The 20,798-nt window shown below is 43.1% G+C and overlaps 1 protein-coding gene across 3 annotated transcripts in view; it reads left to right on the top strand.

Moving 5' to 3' along the window:
* The first annotated feature begins 15 nt into the window (after window positions 1–15).
* Window positions 16–20,798, top strand: part of ncaph (non-SMC condensin I complex, subunit H) — a 35,702-nt gene continuing 14,919 nt past the window's right edge. Inside the window, exons 1-11 of one of the 3 annotated variants that reach the window (XM_055661987.1) lie at window positions 16–138; window positions 5,469–5,692; window positions 6,172–6,259; window positions 8,549–8,641; window positions 8,794–8,914; window positions 11,591–11,721; window positions 12,444–12,630; window positions 16,647–16,732; window positions 17,444–17,652; window positions 17,900–18,048; window positions 18,993–19,096. In XM_055661987.1, coding sequence (XP_055517962.1) covers window positions 5,475–5,692; window positions 6,172–6,259; window positions 8,549–8,641; window positions 8,794–8,914; window positions 11,591–11,721; window positions 12,444–12,630; window positions 16,647–16,732; window positions 17,444–17,652; window positions 17,900–18,048; window positions 18,993–19,096 — 1,386 coding nt within the window. In that variant the 5' untranslated portion in view covers window positions 16–138; window positions 5,469–5,474. Of the gene's footprint in view, window positions 288–5,452; window positions 5,693–6,171; window positions 6,260–8,548; window positions 8,642–8,793; window positions 8,915–11,590; window positions 11,722–12,443; window positions 12,631–16,646; window positions 16,733–17,443; window positions 17,653–17,899; window positions 18,049–18,992; window positions 19,097–20,798 lie in introns of all 3 variants that reach the window. The other 2 variants (XM_055661988.1, XM_055661989.1) reach the window with 2 other exon arrangements.

The raw sequence follows: 20,798 nt of genomic DNA, 5'->3' as shown, positions 1-20,798 counted from the left end.
CATGCGCAGTCCTCCAGCCACCAGCGCGCGCGCAGTCTGCCGGCGGGAGAGTTTGAATTCTCATTGACCAACGGCCGCCGGCGCGCGACAGCACCGGAAGTGCGGCGATCTCCGGTCCCGGAGAGGAGGCGGCAGCGGGTGAGCGGTGTTCCATTCCGCCCGTTAGTCCGGGCCCGCGTTGTTGGCGACCGGGCCCGTTTACTTTGTCATTGGGGCGGTTGAGGAGAGACGGGCCTTCACCTGACGTGTCGTCTGTGAAGGCGGCGGGAGCGGGAAGTCAGAAGAAGGTGGGAAAAATAATAGATTGCTGTTGTCATAATGATTCACGGTGGCCCGAGCACCGCGCCGTCATTATTGTAAAGTGGGTCTGGATTTATTCTTGTCACGTGTACCGAATGTCAGTGAAAATATTTGGTTTGCCTGCTATGGTCAGATAATACTAAAATGCCGGTCAAAATCAAGTACAATAGATAAGACTATAGAGCCAAAGGGGAGATCTGCATTTCTTTGTTTTTATTTCAGATTTCCAATACTGAATTTCATTCACTACATTTAGTTGAGCATGCTGGAAGGGCTGAATGGCCTGTTGCTGCTTCTAATTTCTATGGTCATTGTAAACTAAATCCTTCTTTACTAAATAGACTACATTTACTTGAACATATGTACAGTGTTATTGAGATATTATTGATGATAGAGTTTACAGTGTCATTTTTTTGATTGCAAAGGAACTTAAAAATAGTGGTTGACATCCAAGGTAAAACTTTGTAAAATACAAATAGTCTTGGTGGGCTGCACATCTCCTGAGTCAGTAAATTGTATGTGCAAGTACCTGTCAAACACAAGCATGTTATCCATGGAGCATACTGAGACTGTTTCGATGTCTTCCCTGTGCCACCAATCACGCCTGTATGTAACAAATATTAGTTATTAGAATGGTTCTTTTGAACATCATACTGGTGGCCACGGGCAATCAATCAGCAATTAACACACAATCCATTGATGGTTTGTCTCAGTGTAAAACAGCAAAGCATCATGGTTCAGAAGTAAACTACTATAGTGGTGTAGTAACTGATTATAAAGAGTGGGATAAAGCCAATATTGCAGAAGTATTCATTTCAGAAAATCAAAAAGTGGAATCACTCTCCATGGAGCTAAGAAACATTAGGGTCAAAAATCATTGTCAGGAATTGTACCTTTAATGGTTGTACAGGGCATAGTATCAGGATGTGTAAGAAAGAACTGCAGATGCTGGTTTAAATCGAAGGTAGACGCAAAATGCTGGTGTAACTCAGCGGGACAGGCAGCATCTCTGTTCCTTCTCTCCACAGATGCTGCCTGTCCCGCTGAGTTACTCCAGCATTTTGTGTCTACATAGTTTCAGAAAATTAGAGGTGTATGTACAAGGAGTTCTACAATAATCGTGGAGGATGTGAATCGATATATAGACTGGGTAAAGAAAATGAGTGGTAATAGACATCAATCTTTCACCATTTATATGTGCCCTTGGTAAAGGGAGGATGTAGTAAATGATCTGATAATACAAAGTTTGGTCTTAGTAAATAAAGGAAGCTGTAAATGGATATAGATAGGTTAAGGGAGTTGTGAGGCTTGAGATAGGGAGGGCTGGGGGTATTACTTGATATTGGAGAATTCAATGTTAGCAGCTTTGAGTTCTATAATTAGATTAATCAGTGATTGTCATGGTCATTCAAGACTGAAACAGGCCCTTCGCTCCAACTTGTCCATGCTGACCTAGGTGCCCTATTTACCTGCATTAGGCCTTTCGTTAGTTTTAGTTTTTTGAGATCCAGTGCGGAAACAGGCCCTTCAGCCCACCGGGTACGCGCTGACCAGCAATCCCCGCACATTAACACCATCCTACACCAATAGGGACATTTTTCTTGTTACATTTACCTAGCCAATTAGCCTACAAACCAGTACGTCATTAGAGTGTGGGAGGAAACCAAAGATCTCGGAGAAAAACCCACGCAGGTCACGGGGAGAGCGTACAAACTCCGTACAGACAGCACCCATAGTTGGGATCAAATCCGAGTCTCCAGCGCTACATTCTCTGTAAGGCAGCAACTCTACAGCTGCGCCACCGTGACCGCCCTATCCATGACATTCCTATCCATGTATCTGTCCAATATCTTTTAAATATTATTATTGTTCTTGCCTCAGCTACTTCATCTGGCTGCGTGTTTGCTGCTGATAAAATACCAGATTTCAGTGTGGCTTGTAAGAAGAATGCAGAGGGGATTTTGTGGGTAAAAACCGGCTAGATTAATGGGCATGGGCAAGCAGTTGGGAAAATGTGTTCAAGAAGGAACTGCAGATGCTGGAAAATCGAAGGTACACAAAATTGCTGGAGAAACTCAGCGGGTGCAGCAGCATCTATGTAGCAATGTTACAAAATTTTGAGATTTAAAAAATCAAGTCTGCAATTTATCCCATCAGATAAAAGCATAACAATAAGTTTAATTTGACACCAAATTCACTTTCATATCTCAAGTATTAAAAAAGTTATGACCATTTTCATACTCGGAAATTAGCATCTTGTTCCCTATTGATTTTCAATGGGCATTACAAAAAAGCTGTGATCTTAGATAGTCAAAAGACATTTCTTAAGGAAAGATTAACATTTTTAAATAGCCTAAGTGTCCAAAGATTATTCACAAATAATTCACAATATAACATGATTTTTATATCTAATTTACATTAATTTATAGGCCAAATGGAAGGAATTTAGTGTTCAATTGCTGTAAATAAATGCCCATTTAAATCGGCTTTCCAGTGGGTTCATGTGGAACGCGCTGGTTTAGAATGTTGACATCGCGCTGGATTAGTGCCTGCCGAGAAAAATACTGGGGGATATAAAAAGCCCAAAATGAGCTACTCGCTATAGAAAATTATAATTATAGGTTTATATACATGCCCATTTAATGTAAAAATAAGGTACATACAATTGTTTGCTTTATAAAACCCTGGGGCTAGAGCTTGCGGAATGAACGAGAGCTTTTAAATTTATTATATCTACTCTTCGAGGCATATAAAACTAATAATAGCTTTTGTGACCGCGTCATGCAGCGATTCTCCGTTATTGATTTACTAGGCTGAACATCTGCGATTGGAACAGCCTAGTAAAAATCGGGTTTTAAACCCGCCCCCTCCAAACAGCTCCAAAATCACACACAAGGGGAGGGGCAGATGCTCAGCCACGATTCAGGTACGTTTTGTAACATACCTAATCTATGGAGCGAAGGAAATAGGCAACGTTTCGGGCCAAAACCCTTCTTCAGACTGATGGAGGGGGGGGGGGGAGAAGGAAGGAAAAGGGGAGGAGGAGCCCGAGGGCGGGCGGATAGGAGGGTGGGAGGAGACAGCTCAATGGTTGAGGAAGGGGAGGAGACAGTAAGGGCTAGCAAAATTGGGAGAATTCAATGTTAATGCCATCCGGACGCAAGGTCCCCAGGCGGAATATGAGGTGCTGTTCCTCCAATTTCCGCTGTTGCTCACTCTGGCTATGGAGGAGACCCAGGACAGAGAGGTCGGATTGGGAATGGGAGGGGGAGTTGAAGTGCTGAGCCACCGGGAGGTCAGGTTGGTTATTGCGGACTGAGCGGAGGTGTTCGGCGAAACGATCGCCCAACCTACGCTTAGTCGGGGAGACTAAGCGTAGGTTGGGCGATCGTTTCGCCGAACACCCGTCATTCGCTCCGACCCTTCATCACCCTGCACCTAGTATATTTCCCATGCAATACAGCTGTCACCGCCGACACAAAACGTTGCATTCCTTTTCTCCAGAGATGCTGCCTGACTCGCGGAGTTACTCCAGTTTTTTGTGTCTATCTTCGGTACAAACCAGTATCTGGTTGCCAAGCCGGGCAAAATGACTCGGTGTTTAGGTTGCCCGGCAGCGCTTTGAGTGGTCAGTGGCACCCGGACAACCGATAATTTCGAGCCCTGCATCTGCAGTCAGAATTGAATCCTGGCCTCCGGCGCTGTACAACAGCAATTCTACTGCTGTGGCACTATGCCACATTGTATCTTAGTCTTTGTTCCAAAAAGGTTTGTATCTTTCACCAATTTACACAAAAGTGTAGGTGTGGCACCATCTCGAAGATTGTATATAGATTTGGTCTCCCTACCTATGGAAAAATGCCTGTCAGAGTAGATGTGCAGCAAAGTTTATCAAATTGGTTCCAGGATTGGCAGGTTTATCTAATAAAGTAAAGTAAAAAGTAAAGTATCCTTTATTGTCATTCAGACTTTTCAGTCTGAACGAAAATACGTGCCTTGCAGTCGTAACATAGAATAAAATAACAAAACATACAATAAACACAGATTTAACATCCACCACAGTGAGTCTACCAGGCCCTGCTCACTGTGATGGAAGGCAAAAGTTTTAAAAGTCCTTGTCTCTTCCCTTCTTGTTCTCCCTCTGCGTTGAGGCGATCCAGGCTTCCGATGTTGTGTCCCCGCTGGGTGATGGTAAGTCCCACGGCTGAATCCGTGCTCCGCGAACGGGCTGGTTCAAACTGCGCGGCCCGGGGCGATCAAAGCTGCCGAAACTGCCACCCTCCAGTCCAGAGGACGAAGCTGTCGATGCGGGAGCTCCGGAGAACAGGTCACCAACCTGGGACCTGCGAGCTCCCGATATTGTCGTCCACTGGGCTTCCGAGGATCCGAGGTCGGTTTGCTGCTGCCGCAACGCCACTACAGCCCTGAAGTCGGCCAGCCTCGTGTTGGTAACCTCTGGCTCTGCCTCCGGAGCCTCAAGGTCGGTCCCAGTTGGAGGCCGCCAGCTCTTGATTGGGCCTCAGCGGAGACGGAGACGGGGGATATGGCAAGAAAAGGTTGTATCCCCCCGAAGTAAGAGACTAGAACACATTTCTCCCACCCCCCCACACATACACAACTGAAATAAACTGAAACAACGGGACAAAAGAAAACAAAAAAAGTAAAGACAAACGGGCTGCAGGCGAGCTGCAGCTGCAGGGCAGCGCCGCAACTTCCGGAATTATGCCATAATGAAGAGACACCAAAGACTTCTACGGTTTTAAGTTCGAGATATGAAAAGTGATCTCAATGAAACGTACAAAAATCTTTGAACTTCTAACAATAGATTAGGAAACTTATCTCCAGGCTGGGGTGTCTAAAATATGAGTTGCTGTCTCAAAATAAGTGGTCAATCATTCGGAATAAAGATTTCTTCAACCAGATGATAGTGAATTTTTAGAACCCCTGAATGGACTTTGGAGGCTCCATTGCTGAGCGAAGTGGATAGAGATTTATATAAGGGAATCGAGGGACATTCAGTTAGCATAGGAATACGACACCAAGGTAAAAGATTAGCTGTGATCTTGGGTAACGGCAGAATTGGTCCTGGGGCAGTATGACTGACTCCTGCTATTTCTTGTGTTCTAATGACGATATGTTTGTTCTTATCCAGTGTTTGTTTCTCACAGGTCAAAATGAATACTTCCACACCAGTCACCCGCGTGAGCCCTGCAGGCCCCATTTTTGTTTCTCCTTCTACAAAGCGGCAGGGTATTCCAAGCTTGAAGACCACAGTAAATATGGAAGTCTCAGCGAATGATGACGAACGTGAAAGGAGGGAGAGAAGGCGCTCAAAGGTGACCGACTTGCATCTGAGTGGCATAGACACTCCATTGGCATCCCCAGTGCAAAGGTAGGGGCTGACTTTCATTTTGTTTTGCTTTGTCTCAATATGCACACAAGTACGCTTTCCATTAGAGAGCAGAACTCCTTTGTCTACTTGCCATGCAAGTGCTAGTGCTTTTTACCAGCAAGTTAGGCACTCTCTCGTAATTTGCCCTGGCACTCTGGTGATTTGCTGTAGTTATTTATTATTGCTATTAATATGTATTGTTGTCATGCCTACTGTGGAAAACGTTTCAGTGCTATCCAGGCAAATTCATGAATGCACAAAAGAAAATGAACAGAATGCACAATATAGCGTTACAGCTGCAGCAAAAGTACAGATAAAAAAGTATGAGCAATTTCAAATTGTTTACCTGTTGAGGTGTATTGTTGGGCAAGCTAGTATGATATTGTGTATCTTCAGTCTGTTCGGCTGGATGCTGAGCACTACATTAGCAACTTTCACACACTAAACTAACTAATTCTGACTTCCATTCATTATTATAGGGGGACTCCTCAATCCTTTGAAGCCAGGTTATCAAATAATCAAATATCTGAACATTACTCTACCTGCATCAAACTGTGTTCAGAAAATGTAAGTTGGGGCTTATCTTTGTGCTAACTTGGAACTTGTTTATTTTTCCAGATTAAATAAATTGGCTATTTGTAAACCAGCAAGGGCATAATTATTTTGAAAGAATATGTTTTTGCATATTGCAGCCTGTTACATCATTGTAGTTCTGGTACATGATAGCACAATGATTTGTGTCAACCATCGATGATTACGTTTTGCAAATATCAGACCTTTAAGAATACTCACTGACTTTAGTTCTTCTGCAACACCATTGATGCTGACCAAGTGGCCCCATCTACAATGTTGTTATAGTAACTCTCCCTCCGACAACCTCATCCATATACCCACCACCTACTAGGTGAGAAAAGATGGGTTCCTATTAAATATTTCCCTTCTCACCTTATAACTATGTCCTCTGGTTCTTGGTTCCCTTACTTTGTGTAAAAGACTGTACATTCACCCTACTTATTCCCATCATGATCTTATACACCCCTATAAGATCACCCGTCCTCCTCCTTCACTTCAAGAAATCAAGCTGTAGCATGTCCAATCTCTCCCTACATTCAGCCCCCCAGGTCCTGCTGACATCCTTATAAATCATAACTATGCTCTTTCTAGCTTAACAACATCCTTCTGACAGCAGAGTGGCCACTAACTGAACACTATTACATATGTGACCTCACCAAAGTCTTGTACAGATGCTACATACCATCCCAAATTCTATACTCAATACCCTGACTGATGAAGGTCAAACTGCCGAAACCTCCTTGTCGATTCTATCTGCCAGTGATACTACTTTCAAAGAACTATGTACCTGCACACCTTCAACACTCTACAACACTCCCCAGTGCCGTGTCAGTCACTGTGAAGGTCCTGCCCTGGTTTGATCAACCATTCCTCTGCCCACTTGCCCAATTGATCAAAAACCTCCTGTAATTCTTGATTACCACCCACATTCATGTCATCTGCAAGCTTACTAATCATGTCTTCTACATTCACAAACAAATCATTGTTATAAACCACAAGGTGCAATGGCCCCAGCATCAATCCAGAGGCACACAGGCTTTCAGTCCAAAAAACACCTTCCACCATCCTACCCTCTGCTTCCTTCCATTGAGCCAATTCTCTCTAGTCTGCTAATTCTCCCTAGATTCCAAGCAGTCCAACCTTTCAAAACAGTGCTGAACCTTATCAAATGCCTTGCTGAACATCTTCAGCTTTGCCTCTTCAACCTTTTTGGTCACTAGTTTAAAAACTCAATCAGATTTGTAAGACACAATATCCCACGAACAAAACCATGCTGACGATAATATCAGCCCCATACCATCCAAATGAAATCTTATGCCTCGGTGAAAATTATAACAAATATAGGTGAGGTCTTTATGTCCAGATGTTCTTCTGCATTTTGTTTATTATAATGTCAGTGCACCATGATGTTGAGGTCCTTATGGCCCTGTCCCATGGTACAAGTTCATTCCAAGAGCTCTCCCGAGTTTGCCCTGATTTGAATTCGGAGATTTACGGTAATTGCCGCTCATCGCTACTCGGGGCTCACGTGGACATTTTTCAACATGTTGAAAAATCTTCCCGAGCTTGCCTGCCGTTAGCGAGTCTTCCCGAGTACCTGTTGTTAGCGTTATGAGCCACTAAGAGACGTCCCCAAGCTCTGACGTACCTGCTACGTTCATTCTCCGTACTTACCACGAGTTTGATTTTTTTTTAAACTTGGTAGAGCTCTTGGAATGAACTCGTACCATGGGATAGGGCCATTAGACATACTGTTCACATGGCCAGGTAACAGCACTTGGTGTAATTTATTCTGAGACTTGCGAGAATGTACACCTCACAATTTGGAATTGTTTTGCTTTTTTCACTTTACTTGGACAGAAATTACAATAAAATCTGTTTAGTAAAGCTTCTCTAGATAATCTAAGGTGCATCAAGTGATCCTAATCACATAAAGGTTCCAAGTAATTTTAATGTTTTTACCTTTTTCCATACAATAGTGGGAGCAAACATCCAAATAAAAATCAGCAACCAGGCTGATGGTAGACACAAAATACTGGAGTAACTCAGCGGGACAGGCAGCATCTCATGGGTGACATTTTGGGTTGAGACCCTTCTTCAGACGTCACCCATTCCTTCTCTCCAGAGATGCCTGTCCTGCTGAGTTACTCCAGAATTTTGTGTCTATCTGGTTTAAACCAGCATCTGGAGTTCCTTCCTACACGCCAGGCTGATAGTGACTGACATGGCTGTTATGATATTTGCAGTCATACTATATCTAATTTTATTCTTTGGCAATTTTAGAAAATTACTACCAAGAACGCCTTTGGTCTACACCTGATTGATTACATGGCTGACCTCCTCAAAGAAAAGGAATCTGAACTTACTAGTTTCAAGGTTAGAAAAACATACTATAATTAAATCTTAAACAATTGATTCTTACAAAATCCCCTCCCCCTCCCCTCCCCCCCACCCCCCAGCTAATCGTTTTCTGCAGTTACTTGCAAGTATTGTAATGATTTAGTTATAATATTTGTATTTGATTATAGATGGCAGCTGGTACGTTGGATGCTAGTACTAAGATCTATGCGGTGCGTGTGGATGCTGTTCATACAGATGTATTCAAGATCCTGGGCGGTCTAGGGAAGAATCCTGAAGAGCCAGGTGCAGGTAAATAATGGCAATTTCAAGCCTTTTCCATTGAAAGGAACATTTGCTTTAACTCTTCAACAGTTAATGCATTCGTTATTTGCCAATTTAATGCAGCACCTTCCAGATTTTGCCTCAAATATAATAATTAATCTCAATTAGTTCAAGCAACCCCAAGATTCCTTATGAAGTTCAAACAAGATTTGTTAACTCTTTAGTTACTTAACTCTTTTAGTTAGGCAATTCTTGGTTAGTTTCACAACTTCCAAAACTCTTTACTTGGTTGTAGCCCGCTCCAGATGATCTTGGCTTGTGTTTGATTGGTGGGTTCTTCAAGTCAGGGACTTGGGGATAGTCTTCTGCAGTTGTTGGTCTCCAAAGTTAGTGTTGCCAGTCATCTCATGAAGCATTTCTTTGCACACCTTTCAGACATTGCTTTGATTTTACAGCCAATTGTGTAGGAATAAATTAACTTGTTCCATATATGTATTTATTTCAGTGAGGCGTTGCACATTGGGATATCTAACCAGGGTAGTACTTTTATAGTGAATGGTAGGGCACTGCGGAGTGCTGTAGAGTCTTGGCACCTTGAGATACACTTTCAGGGAATTATGTACTTGTATCACAGGTGGACAGAATGGTGAAGAAGGCTTTACATAGAAATTAGGTGCAGGAGTAGGCCATTCGGCCCTTCGAGCCTGCACCGCCATTCAATATGATCATGGCTGATCATCCAACTCAGTATCCCGTACCTGCCTTCTCTCCATACCCTCTGATCCCCTTAGCCACAAGGGCCACATCTAACTCCCTCTTAAATATAGCCAATGAACTGGCCTCGACTACCCTCTGTGGCAGAGAGTTCCAGAGTTTCACCACTCTCTGTGTGAAAAAAGTTCTTCTTATCTCGGTTTTAGGCACACTAACCTTTGTCATTGAGTATAGCAGTTAGGATATTATGTAACAGTTGTAGAAGATGTTGGTGTGGCCGCACTTGGAGTATAGTGTGCAGTTTCAGTCACTCTGCTGTCGGAAAGATGCAGTTGTTGGAAAGTTTACAGAAAAGATTTATGAGCATGTTGCAAGGACTCGGAGTGAATTATAAGAAGAGGCAGGGGAAGCTGGGACTTTATTCCATGGAGCATACAAGACTGAGGGGTGGGATTATGAGGCAAAAAAATCACGAGGGACATAGATGGGTTAAATGCGCACATCCTTTTTTCAAGAGCCGATTAATCAAAAACTAGAAAGGCATAGGTTTAAAGTGAGGGGAAAGAGTTATTAGGAAATTGAGGGCCAACTTCTTCACACAGGATGGTACATGTATGGAATAAGTCAAGTCAAGTCAAGTTTATTTGTCACATACACATACGAGATGTGCAGTGAAATGAAAGAATCTGCCAGAGGAAGTGGTTGAGGCATGTAGAATAACAATATTTAAAAGATTTTTGGACGGGTAAATGAGTAGGGAGGGTCAAACTCTGGGACTAGCGTAGATGGAGCAATTGGGCTGAAAGGCCTGTTTATGTGCTTTATGACTATTTCAAATTCCATCCAGCTTCAATAATCCCCTTATCCACCTGGTCTGAAATTCTCAAAGTCGGGATTTATATAATTTACCAGACTTTCCTTGGTACACCGTATCCCAAAATGTTTTGAAGTTCACAACACCCTTAAATATTTGTCAGTGTGTTTCGAGAGAGTGGGATGTTTTTAAGGCAGTAAAGCCAGTTCAACTGATAGGTTGCCTCAGCTATGCTCCCCAATGACACTAACCAAATGTCCAACTATCAGAGTAACTCCATTTCACATAGTTCTGCTTCATGTTAACCGGGTGTCTGTTCCCAGTTCTTCTACTTAACTGCACAAAATCATGAGAGGAATAGATCAGGTAGATGCACAGAGTCTTTTGCCTGGAGTAGGGGAATCGAGGACCAGAGGACATAGGTTCAAGGTGAAGGGGGATAGATTTAATAAGAATCTGAGGGATAACTTTTTCACACAAAGGATGGTGGGTGTATGGAACAAGCTGCCAGAGGAGGGAGTTGAGGCTGGGACTATCCCATCTTTTAAGAAACAGTTAGACAGGTAAATGGATAGGACCGGTTTGGTGGGATAGGGACCAAGAGCAGGCAGGTGGGAGTAGTGTAGCTGGGACATGTTGGCCGGTGTGGGCAAGTTGGGCCGACGAAGGGCCTGTTTCCACAATGTTTCACTCTATGACATCACTTTCTTTCTCTCTCGACTCTTCAGTACTTTCCTTGGAGTGCTAGATGCAATTTCAGGATGAAAGAGAGAGTGCACTAAATTGGGGTGATCTATTAATGACACTGCAGTGTTTTGAACCTGGCACGAACCCCTATCCTCTAGCTGCTGCCTCGGGAACTCTGATGAGGCCTCAGCACTGTGCTGACGATACCACAGTAATGAAACAGTTGATGCAATGTCATCGCCCCCAGTTCACCACTGGCACTGTGCAATGGCTGCTGAGGGTGGCTGATGTTGGGTGGGCTGTAACAGGTCATGTGACAACTCCTGTGTCTAACAAAAGGAAGTATTTTACATTTAAAAACTGGATTTTTTTTCCTTTGCTTAAATAAAATATCACACATGTTGTAATATGACGAATTATAGTGTGGGTAGGTCCTGTTACTAATCCTGTCATAACCTTCAAAGTAATTGTGCTTTGTCTGTATATAGAGACAAATCCTGGATCTAATGAAGCTGATAATGCAAAAGGCTCTCAGAAACATAAAAAAAAGCATTCGTACAAAACTATTGAACAGAATTTGAACAACATCACATACAGCATGAGTGACATGAAGTGTGAGGTGAGCTTATTTTTCCTGTCTACTGTGTCTGAGAGATGTGGGTGCCTTTGAGCATTGTGCAAGCCTTGACAGTGAGGGCTGACAGTTTCTTCAATCCTTTACTGAAATTAGTTGTGCTGAAATATGTCCATGACTCCACACCTGTACATTTCCAGTTGAAATTATTAAATCTAAGTTGGAAACAGGAAACCTGTTTTGCTTATACATTAATTTAGAATTGCCATTCTGTAAATCGGGAAAGCTTTTAAGGCTTATTAGACCAAGTGGGACCCGTTGGGTCACAGTCACACGGAAGGCCTGTGTGGGGAAGGGGGGGGGGGGGGGGGTGTGGGGGCAGGGGGGTGTGGGGTGGGGGAGTGTGGGAGAAGGGTTGTGGGGGGGGAGGGGGTATGTAGGTGGGGTTGTGGGGGGAGGGGGGGGGGGGTTGTGGTGGGGGCGGGTGGAGAGAGCTCGGAGAAAAGGCAGGGTGTTGTGGGGGTGAGGGGGGTATCACGGGATCAGAGCTTTAGTTATGTATAGATTGTGGCGTTTGATGTATGGATTTTTGTACCTTTGACCCATTCAATTATGTGGTTACAATCCTTGGAAAATAAATTTATTAAAGTTTTGCCAAAAAATGAATGGGATCGTTCAAGTCAGATTTACCAAAATAACCAAAAATATTAACACAGAAATCATTGCAGATGAGATTTATTACTTGTATACTCCTTGTATCTTTTTAGACTGACTCAATGTTCCAGAAAGTTGCCTCGTTTGATGAATGCAGCACAGTAGGGGTTTTCATGGTCAATCTCCAGACGTATGGACACTCTGCTCAGTTGCTGTTTGATTCGGATGTCAAGCTCATTGAAACTGGTTCTGCACCAGAATTGCCACCCATCAGTCATGTGGAAATAACTGACCTGCAAGGCAAGTTTAACAAAATTATCGCTGATCGGATAGATTATATGATTGCCATGCTGCTGATAGCTCCACAATTATTTCTGTAATATTAACTGTCGACTTCCTTTGGGGTGGGTTTGCCTCCAGTATAGTGTGGGAATGTCGCCAATGACCAATTGTTATATTAGTGTCAGCTGGCCCTAGAATCCACTGGTTTATTTTGCCAGATGGTGAGTACACTGCTGATGTGACTAAGCTATCTAGCAGTGGGTATAAATGTATTTCCCTGTGAGTTTTTTCCAGAAAAGAATAATTTTCTTGTGTGTCTTTACGCTGGTCCTGTTCCAGCATATGTTCCATGAGTGCCATAGATCACAGAGTGCTGGAATAACTTGGGGGGTCTGGCAGCATCTCTGGAGGATGTGGATGGGTGATTTTGGACTCTTATGTCACCCACTGATGGTACTTGACCTACTGAGCTACTCTACTACTCAGCTCTGCCAGATTCCAGCATCTGCAGTTCTGTTCCTATAAATATAACAAATATACCTAACGTACACTCTCCGTAACTAATCCTTGACGGGAAATAATATTCACATAGACACATGATACTGCAAGTGCTGGAATCTGGAGCAAAGGAAAACAAACAGCTGGAGAAACTCTGGGTCTGGCAGCATCTGTGGAGCTAAAAGGACAGATGATGTTTCTTCAGTCTGAATATTTTAAGTACATTAAGGGAAAGAGGGCAACCATTCAAAAACCAAAGTGTTCATCTGTGTGTGAAGCCGCAGAGGGTCGGCAAGGTCTTCAATAAGTGTTTCTCCTCTACCTTTATCATAGAAATAAAAGGTATAGGGAAATTGGGACAGATAATTGAGGTGTATTGAGGGCAGTCTGTATTATAGCTAACTAAGTACTAAATTACCTAGGAATATGAAGGTAGATACATTTCCTGGGCCTGATCAGATATATCTGAGGATGCTGTGCAAACCCAGAGAAGAAATAGCCAAATTCTGGGCTGAGGTATGAATTGTCGTTAGCTATGGCGAAAATGTGCAGGAGGGTGGCTCCTGTTGTCCCTGTATTTGAGAAGAATTGCAAGGAGAAAGCTCAACATCTGTGACAGGTATGTTATTGGACAGGCTTCAGAGGAATAGGATATATATGCATTGGATAGATTTGGGCTGATTAGGGATATTCGACATGACTTCACATATGTGTGAGCATATCTTACGAATTTGATTGAATTTTTCGGAGTAATCGAAAAGGTTGATGAGGCAAGGCCGTAGACAATGTCCATACGGACCTCAGCAAGGCGTTTGATATGGTAGATTGCATGGTTAAATCACATGAGAGCTAGCTGACTGGAAAGAGATTGGCTTCATAGAAGGAAGCAGAGGGTGGTGGCAGAAGGGTGTTTATCGGACTAGAGACCTGTGACTAGTGTTTCTAGGGGGTCGGTGCTGGGCTCATTGGTGTTTGTGGTTAATAACAACGATATGGATAGGAATGCACAAGGCACACGTTTGCAGTTGGCGCTGTAGAAAGTAGTATCAGACAATGAAGATTATTATCAAAATTAAAGCAGGCTCTTGATCAAGTGGGCTGAGTGGATTTTAATGCAGATAAGTGTGAGGTGTTGCAGTTTGGGGAGTCAAACCAGCCAGGACCTTCACAGTTAACGGTAGGTTACTTGGGAGTGTTGTAGAGCAAAGGAATCTAGGAGTACAGGTGCATATTTCTCTGAAATTGGTGTCACAGGTAGTTTGGGTGGTAAAGAAGGCTCTTGGTACATTGGTCAGTATTGAGTATAAAATTGGAACAATATTTTTCAATTGTACAAGAGATTGATTAGGCCATATTTGACTTATTGTGTTCGGTTTTGCTCACTTGCAATAGAAAGAATGTCATTAAGCTGGAAAGAGTGCAGAGAAGATTTATGAGGATGTTGCCAGGACTTGAGGGTCCACTGTAGGGAGAGTTTGGGCAGACCAGGACTTTATTTCTTGGAGCGCAGGAGGCTGAGTGGATGATTTTATAGAGGATGGGGACATGGGTTTAAGGGAGAGGGGCAACCTTTTTACCTAGTCGATGGTGGGTATATGGAATGAGCTGACAGAGTAGTTGAGGCAAGTACGATAACAGCATTTAAAAGACACTTGAACATGCACATGGATAGGAACGGTTTTAGAGAGAAATGTGCAAAACCTGGGCAAATGAGACTAGCCTAGAGAGAGCTGACAATTTGTACGGAAATGTGATAAGAATACTGACGTACGATTTTATGTTGTTAAATACGGAGTTCAGTTCATTCTGTCTCGACCAGAAACGTCACCCATTCCTCCAAGATTCAGATTCAGATTCAATTTTAATTGTCATTGTCAGTGTACAGTACAGAGACAACGAAAAGCATCTAGCATCTCCCTGGAAGAGCGACATAGCAAATGATTTGAATAAATAATAATAAGTGTCCGGGGGGGGTGGTGATTGGCAGTCACCGAGGTACGTTGTTGAGTAGAGTGACAGCCGCCGGGAAGAAGCTGTTCCTCGACCTGCTGGTTCGGCAACGGAGAGACCTGTAGCGCCTCCCGGATGGTAGGAGGGTAAACAGTCCATGGTTGGGGTGAGAGCAGTCCTTGGCGATGCTGAGCGCCCTCCGCAGACAGCGCTTGCTTTGGACAGACTCAATGGAGGGGAGCGTGGAACCGGTGATGCGTTGGGCAATTTTCACCACCCTCTGCAATGCCTTCCGGTCGGAGACAGAGCAGTTGCCATACCATACTGTGATGCAGTTGGTAAGGATGCTCTCGATGGTGCAGCGGTAGAAGTTCACCAGGATCTGAGGAGACAGATGGACCTTCTTCAGTCTCCTCAGGAAGAAGAGACGCTGATGAGCCTTCTTGATCAGAGTAGAGGTATTGTGGGTCCAAGAGAGGTCATCGGAGATGTTGACTCCCAGGAACCTGAAGCTAGAAACACGTTCCAGGTTTAAACAGAACGCTGTCAGTTTAACACATGGGAATTTAAACAAAGAGCTGTTGGCTGCGCGCTGTGGGTTTGAAATATAGCGCTACCGGCTGGAGCGCTATGGGCTTTAAACATAGCGCTATGGGCTTTACACATAGCGCTATGGGTCACAGACTCTTCAGGTAAATTCTCGTAAAACAATGAATCTTTGGAATTCTCTTTGAGCCCTTTATTATTTTTCAGGCAATGGTAGAATTCTGGATAAGCCTAATGGTGAAAGGTTACCATTGGGATTGCTGTTACATTAGGATTGGCCTTGATTTTACAGAACGGTGGGTGGGCTCAAGTGGAACCGAGTGATGGGGTGGAGAAAGGGAGAGGATGGAGAGGGGAGGGAGAAGGAGAGAGGGAGGGAGAGAAAAAGGAAGGAGGAAGAAAAAAAGGAAGGAGGAGAGTGGGAGGGAAATGGGGAGGGAGAGGGATGGAGGGGAAGGAGGGAGTGGGAGGCTTTCAAAATGCCTTCCAAATCATCCTCTGGTGCTAAAGGCAGGAAGCAGCCGTTCAAACAGCAGTATACAAAGAGATGGCAATGAAACTGTCAAGTAAGATGCATAGAAGACATGTCAGCAAAATGGAACCGCGTAAAAAAATACTGATTTCCTCAGCAAAATACTGATTTTCAGGTACTAGAATACTGAAATGCTCTGACAAAACTTGGCAGCACTGCCTAGATGATGCATTTTCGTCAGGATGGGCAAGTTGGGCTGATGGGCCTACTTCCATGATGTTCGACTTGACTTCCATGCTTAATCCCATCCTGACTTTTCTGTTATGAGCTTCCTCCATTGCCAGAGTGAGACCACCTCAGAGTGAGGAACAGAACTTGTTTTCAGATTTTCTCTCCCTTACTACAATCAGTCTGAAGAAGGCTCACGATCTGAAATGCTGCCGGTTCATGTTCTCCAGAAATGTTGCCTGACCCACTGATTTACTCCAGCAGTTTGTTTTACATTGAATTTTAATGACGTGTTACCGGTAATCTGTCCTTTATTTAACTGGTTTCCATTTTCTGACAGCCCTTCACTCTCTTGAAAACAAGACAATTTGTCCTTCATTTGAAGATTTTCAGTTCACAAATTGGGACAGTGAAGCACACAATCAGGTAATGTCATCTCACAAAAATCATCCTTACTGTATTCAATCTAAACAAAATGTTATACTGGATACTGCTACAGTTTCTGCTTGTATGCAGGGAGTAGAAGGTGATCAGATTTACCAAAGGGCAGGCTGGGAAAGGAGCAGTTTGTGTTTTTGATAGTTTGGCAGTGGTCAATGGTCTCTTTTTGTGCAGGAGAGGTGCTGATTGAATCCAGAGCTGATATGTACCGAGGATTCTTGGGCTCCCTGATAATCAAGGTAGTATTTTTTTTCTAAAGAAAAGACAGTAAAGTTATAAGCCTAAGAATTAATCTTGTACAATTCAGCAAAGATGATCAGCAAATTGATAGTGAAAATGGAAAAAATAAATTAAGGCGAAGCATGAAAACAGACTGACAGCATCATGGGTAGATAACAAGAAAATGGCAAACAGGGGTGATTTATAGGTTTTGGGAAAATATTTAACAGAAATTAAAGGAATTGTAGAATAATTAAATATTTTGTGTGTATTCATGGTAAGCACGAGAACCTAGAAATAATGGAGATTCAAATGAAGAAATTGGTCAAGAAATACCAGTAGAAAGTTAATTGGCCAGAAAATTTGTATTCCACTTTTATCCTCAATCAATTGGTTTGTATACCACCCGTTAATATTTTTGTTTGTCAGAATGTGCACACATTGATTATTCTACATTGTCGAATGTCTGCGATATAGGCTGTTACTTCCATATTGGAGAAATTCAAGAAGAGTGACCGCTTATTTGACGTGAATGCAGAGCCAGAATTTGCAGATGATCAGCAAAATGTCTGTGACACTCTGACGGATGACTTTGATGGGGATGTTTGTGACGATGGTGAAGATTTTATTGGGCAAGGTTTCCATGATCAGAAAGAAGCCTATACGATGAATCGTGATCCAGGGAGGTAAGTGTTTCGCCAGCTACAGAAACATTTATGTGTCATAAAAATTGTTATTGTTCCACACAACTATAAGTGGAAAGCTTTTTCATTTATGTTGATACAATTGGGGTTAAAAACAAAAAGGGTGTGAAATGGTCCATCAGCATGTTAAGGACACTCAGGAAGAGCAGTATCAAGAGGGATTGAAAATCTGTTGATCTGAATCTATTTTAATTAGAAAACACTTTTTTACGTACTTTGTGTTTCATAGTAAAGAGGTTATACCGCTGACAGATGTGGATTTCAGCAGCCTATGTGTCCAGCTTTCAAACCAGCCTGGGGAATATTCCTATTTTAGTCCAAGAATAATGAGAATGTGGGCAGGGCCTAATCACTGGCACTTTAAAGCCCGACACAAATGTAAGTATGACAACTGGTTCACGCGAGTCAAATCAACGTTAAATTTACTCTGATTAAACAATCCAAAAAATCAATTCTATTTGAAGGCAGAGTACCTTATTCTCGTTGTTTACATTTAGAAACATAGAAAATAGGTGCAGGAGTAGGCCATTCAGCCCTTCGAGCCTGCACCGCCATTCAATATGATCATGGCTGATCATCCAACTCAGCATCCTGTACCTGCCCTCTCCCCATACCCCCCGATCCCCCTAGCCACAAGGGCCACATCCAACTCCCTCCCAAACATAGCCAATGAACTAGCCTCAACCACCCTCTGCGGGAAAGAATTCCACAGATTTACCACTCTCTGTGTGAAAAAAGTCCTCCTCATCTCGGTCCCAAAAGATTTCCCCTTTATCCTTAAACTGCGACCCCTTGTTCCGGACTTCCCCAACATCGGGAACAATCTTCCTGCATCTAGCCTGTCCAACCCCCCAAGAATTTTGTACGCTTCTATAAGATCCCCCCTCAATCCTCCAAATTCTAGCGAGTACAAACCAAGTCTATCCAGTCTTTCTCCATATGAAAGTCCTGACATCCCAGGAATCAGTCTGGTGAACCTTCTCTGTACTCCCTCTATGGCAAGAATGTCTTTCCTCAGATTAGGAGACCAAAACTGTACGCAATACTCCAGGTGTGGCCTCACCAAGTCCCTGTACAACTGCAGTAGAACCTCCCTGCTCCTATACTCAAATCCTTTTGCTATGAATCCTTTTGTATTTCTTAAAAAAATACAAACATGATTTTAAAAGTTTCTTGACAGTTTAATTTCTGGCAATTTTTCACATTGGGTTGAAGTGCAATGGGAAATTGTAATTGGTACTAATGTTGTATGAAAAAGATCTTTTCAGTGGAAGTTATTGATTCTAAACACCTTCAATATTTTGGTGTTTTTTTTTCTCCAGGTGACACAATCCCAGATAAAAACAGGAAAAAGGCACCGAAGAAAGTATTTGAACTTGACTTCGGAGACAACATTAATTTTGAGACTCATTTCAGAGAGACCAAGGTTTGTATCTAACATTGGATACTTGTGCCTCTTGGGAGCATTTAAAATATGCTAGAGAGATTCAGTTAAGTACATCTAATAGCAATAACAGGCAGAGCCAGGTTAATGACTACGACAGAACTGACAGTCTGAAGTGTATTTATTTTAATGCAAGGATGTACAATATTATAGCTATTATGGAAATAGTTATGAGAAGGGCAATATTCAAGGGAACAGATGTTAACTAATGTTTCCATATCAACCATCAACTATTCAAACTCCACCCCGAGTAGGGACTAATCTTACTCAACGTTCCATGGTTTAATATTGATGACATGATAGTGCGGGATGTAAAAGGTGGGGGGTGGGGGGGCGGTGTATAAAACAAAGCTCTGGAGGAATTCCGCGGGTCGGGCAGTCAGCGCATCAATGAAGGACAGTGGCTTAGTGGTAGAGGGAAAGAAGGTCCAGGACTATTCTTGTGGTTGGCAGAAACTATCAATAGCAAAGGGCCTCAGAATACATCAGGGAAAGAAGTGCTTGTTAGAGGTAAGACAGGGAAATAGCATTGAGCAATGCTTCTTGAGAAGTCAGTGGAGTGAAGTCCAGTGACAGGTAGAAAACCACAGCTCGCTGGGTATTATCCCTGCTACTGATGAGGTGGGAGCAAGTGCTGTAGAGGGGGGCGTAGGTGGTGGTGAGGTTAATCTGCCAGTCAGGGAGAAGAGCGGTGGGCTGAAACCCAGAGTTAAATGGCCTAGGGCAAGTGAAAGAAAGGAATGGGAAACTACTAATATAGATTTGGTAAAGGTGCTAGGGAGTCTGAAAGGGACAGTGGGAAGCAAGTTAGAGAAGATGGGAGAGTTTATTTATCTCTTAACCTGCAATTTAACCTGCAATTCTTGCTTTCTGCACTGTGGTATATATTAACCTGTTCCTTTCTAAATAGCTTGCCAGCATCTGTGCCATTATGCTAAATAAAATCTAGCCATTACATTTAGGAAACTAAACTGACCTAACTCTGAAGACACTTTCTTTTCTCCTAGGGAAAGAAAATTCCCCCTGGTCTACTTCAAGCCCCTGGTATAACATGGAAAATAAGTGCAGGAGTAGGCCCTTCGAGCCTGCACTGCCATTCAATATGATCATGGCTGATCATCCAACTCAGTTTCCCGTACCTGCCTTCTCTCCATACCCCCCTGATCCCCTTACCCAGAAGGGCCACATCCTCTTAAATATAGCCAATGAACTGGCCTCAACAACCTTCCGTGTCAGAGAATTCCAGAGATTCACCACTCTCTGTGTGAAAAATGTTTTTCTCATCTTGGTCCTAAAAGACTTCCTTTCCCCCTTATCCTTAAACTGTGACCCATTGTTCTGGACCTCCCCAACATCGGGAACAATCTTCCTGCATCTAGCCTGTCCAACCCCTTAAGAATTCTGTAAGTTTCTATAAGACCAGCTTCTCCAAAATCTATTCACATGAGCCTCCACAAGAATCTAAGCACATCAGATGCACTTTTATATACACCCAGTAAGGTACTCCATTCGGCCCTGGGGCTGAAGAAGCCTTTGCACACCTTATTACTGCTTCCACTATAGTGGCAAAACATCTAACTTACGCTCTATCGCTATTCACTTTTTTTCTGCCTAAACCTTCTTTAAACAAATTTAAATGGATCCATATAAAATGCTGACCCGACTCGCTCCTTCTTTCTCTTCC

This window comes from Leucoraja erinacea, chromosome 35, assembly GCF_028641065.1.
Source record: "Leucoraja erinacea ecotype New England chromosome 35, Leri_hhj_1, whole genome shotgun sequence".
Lineage (NCBI taxonomy): Eukaryota > Metazoa > Chordata > Chondrichthyes > Rajiformes > Rajidae > Leucoraja > Leucoraja erinaceus.
The sequence above is the reverse complement of the archived record's forward strand: the minus strand, read 5'-3'. Positions and strand labels throughout refer to the sequence as shown.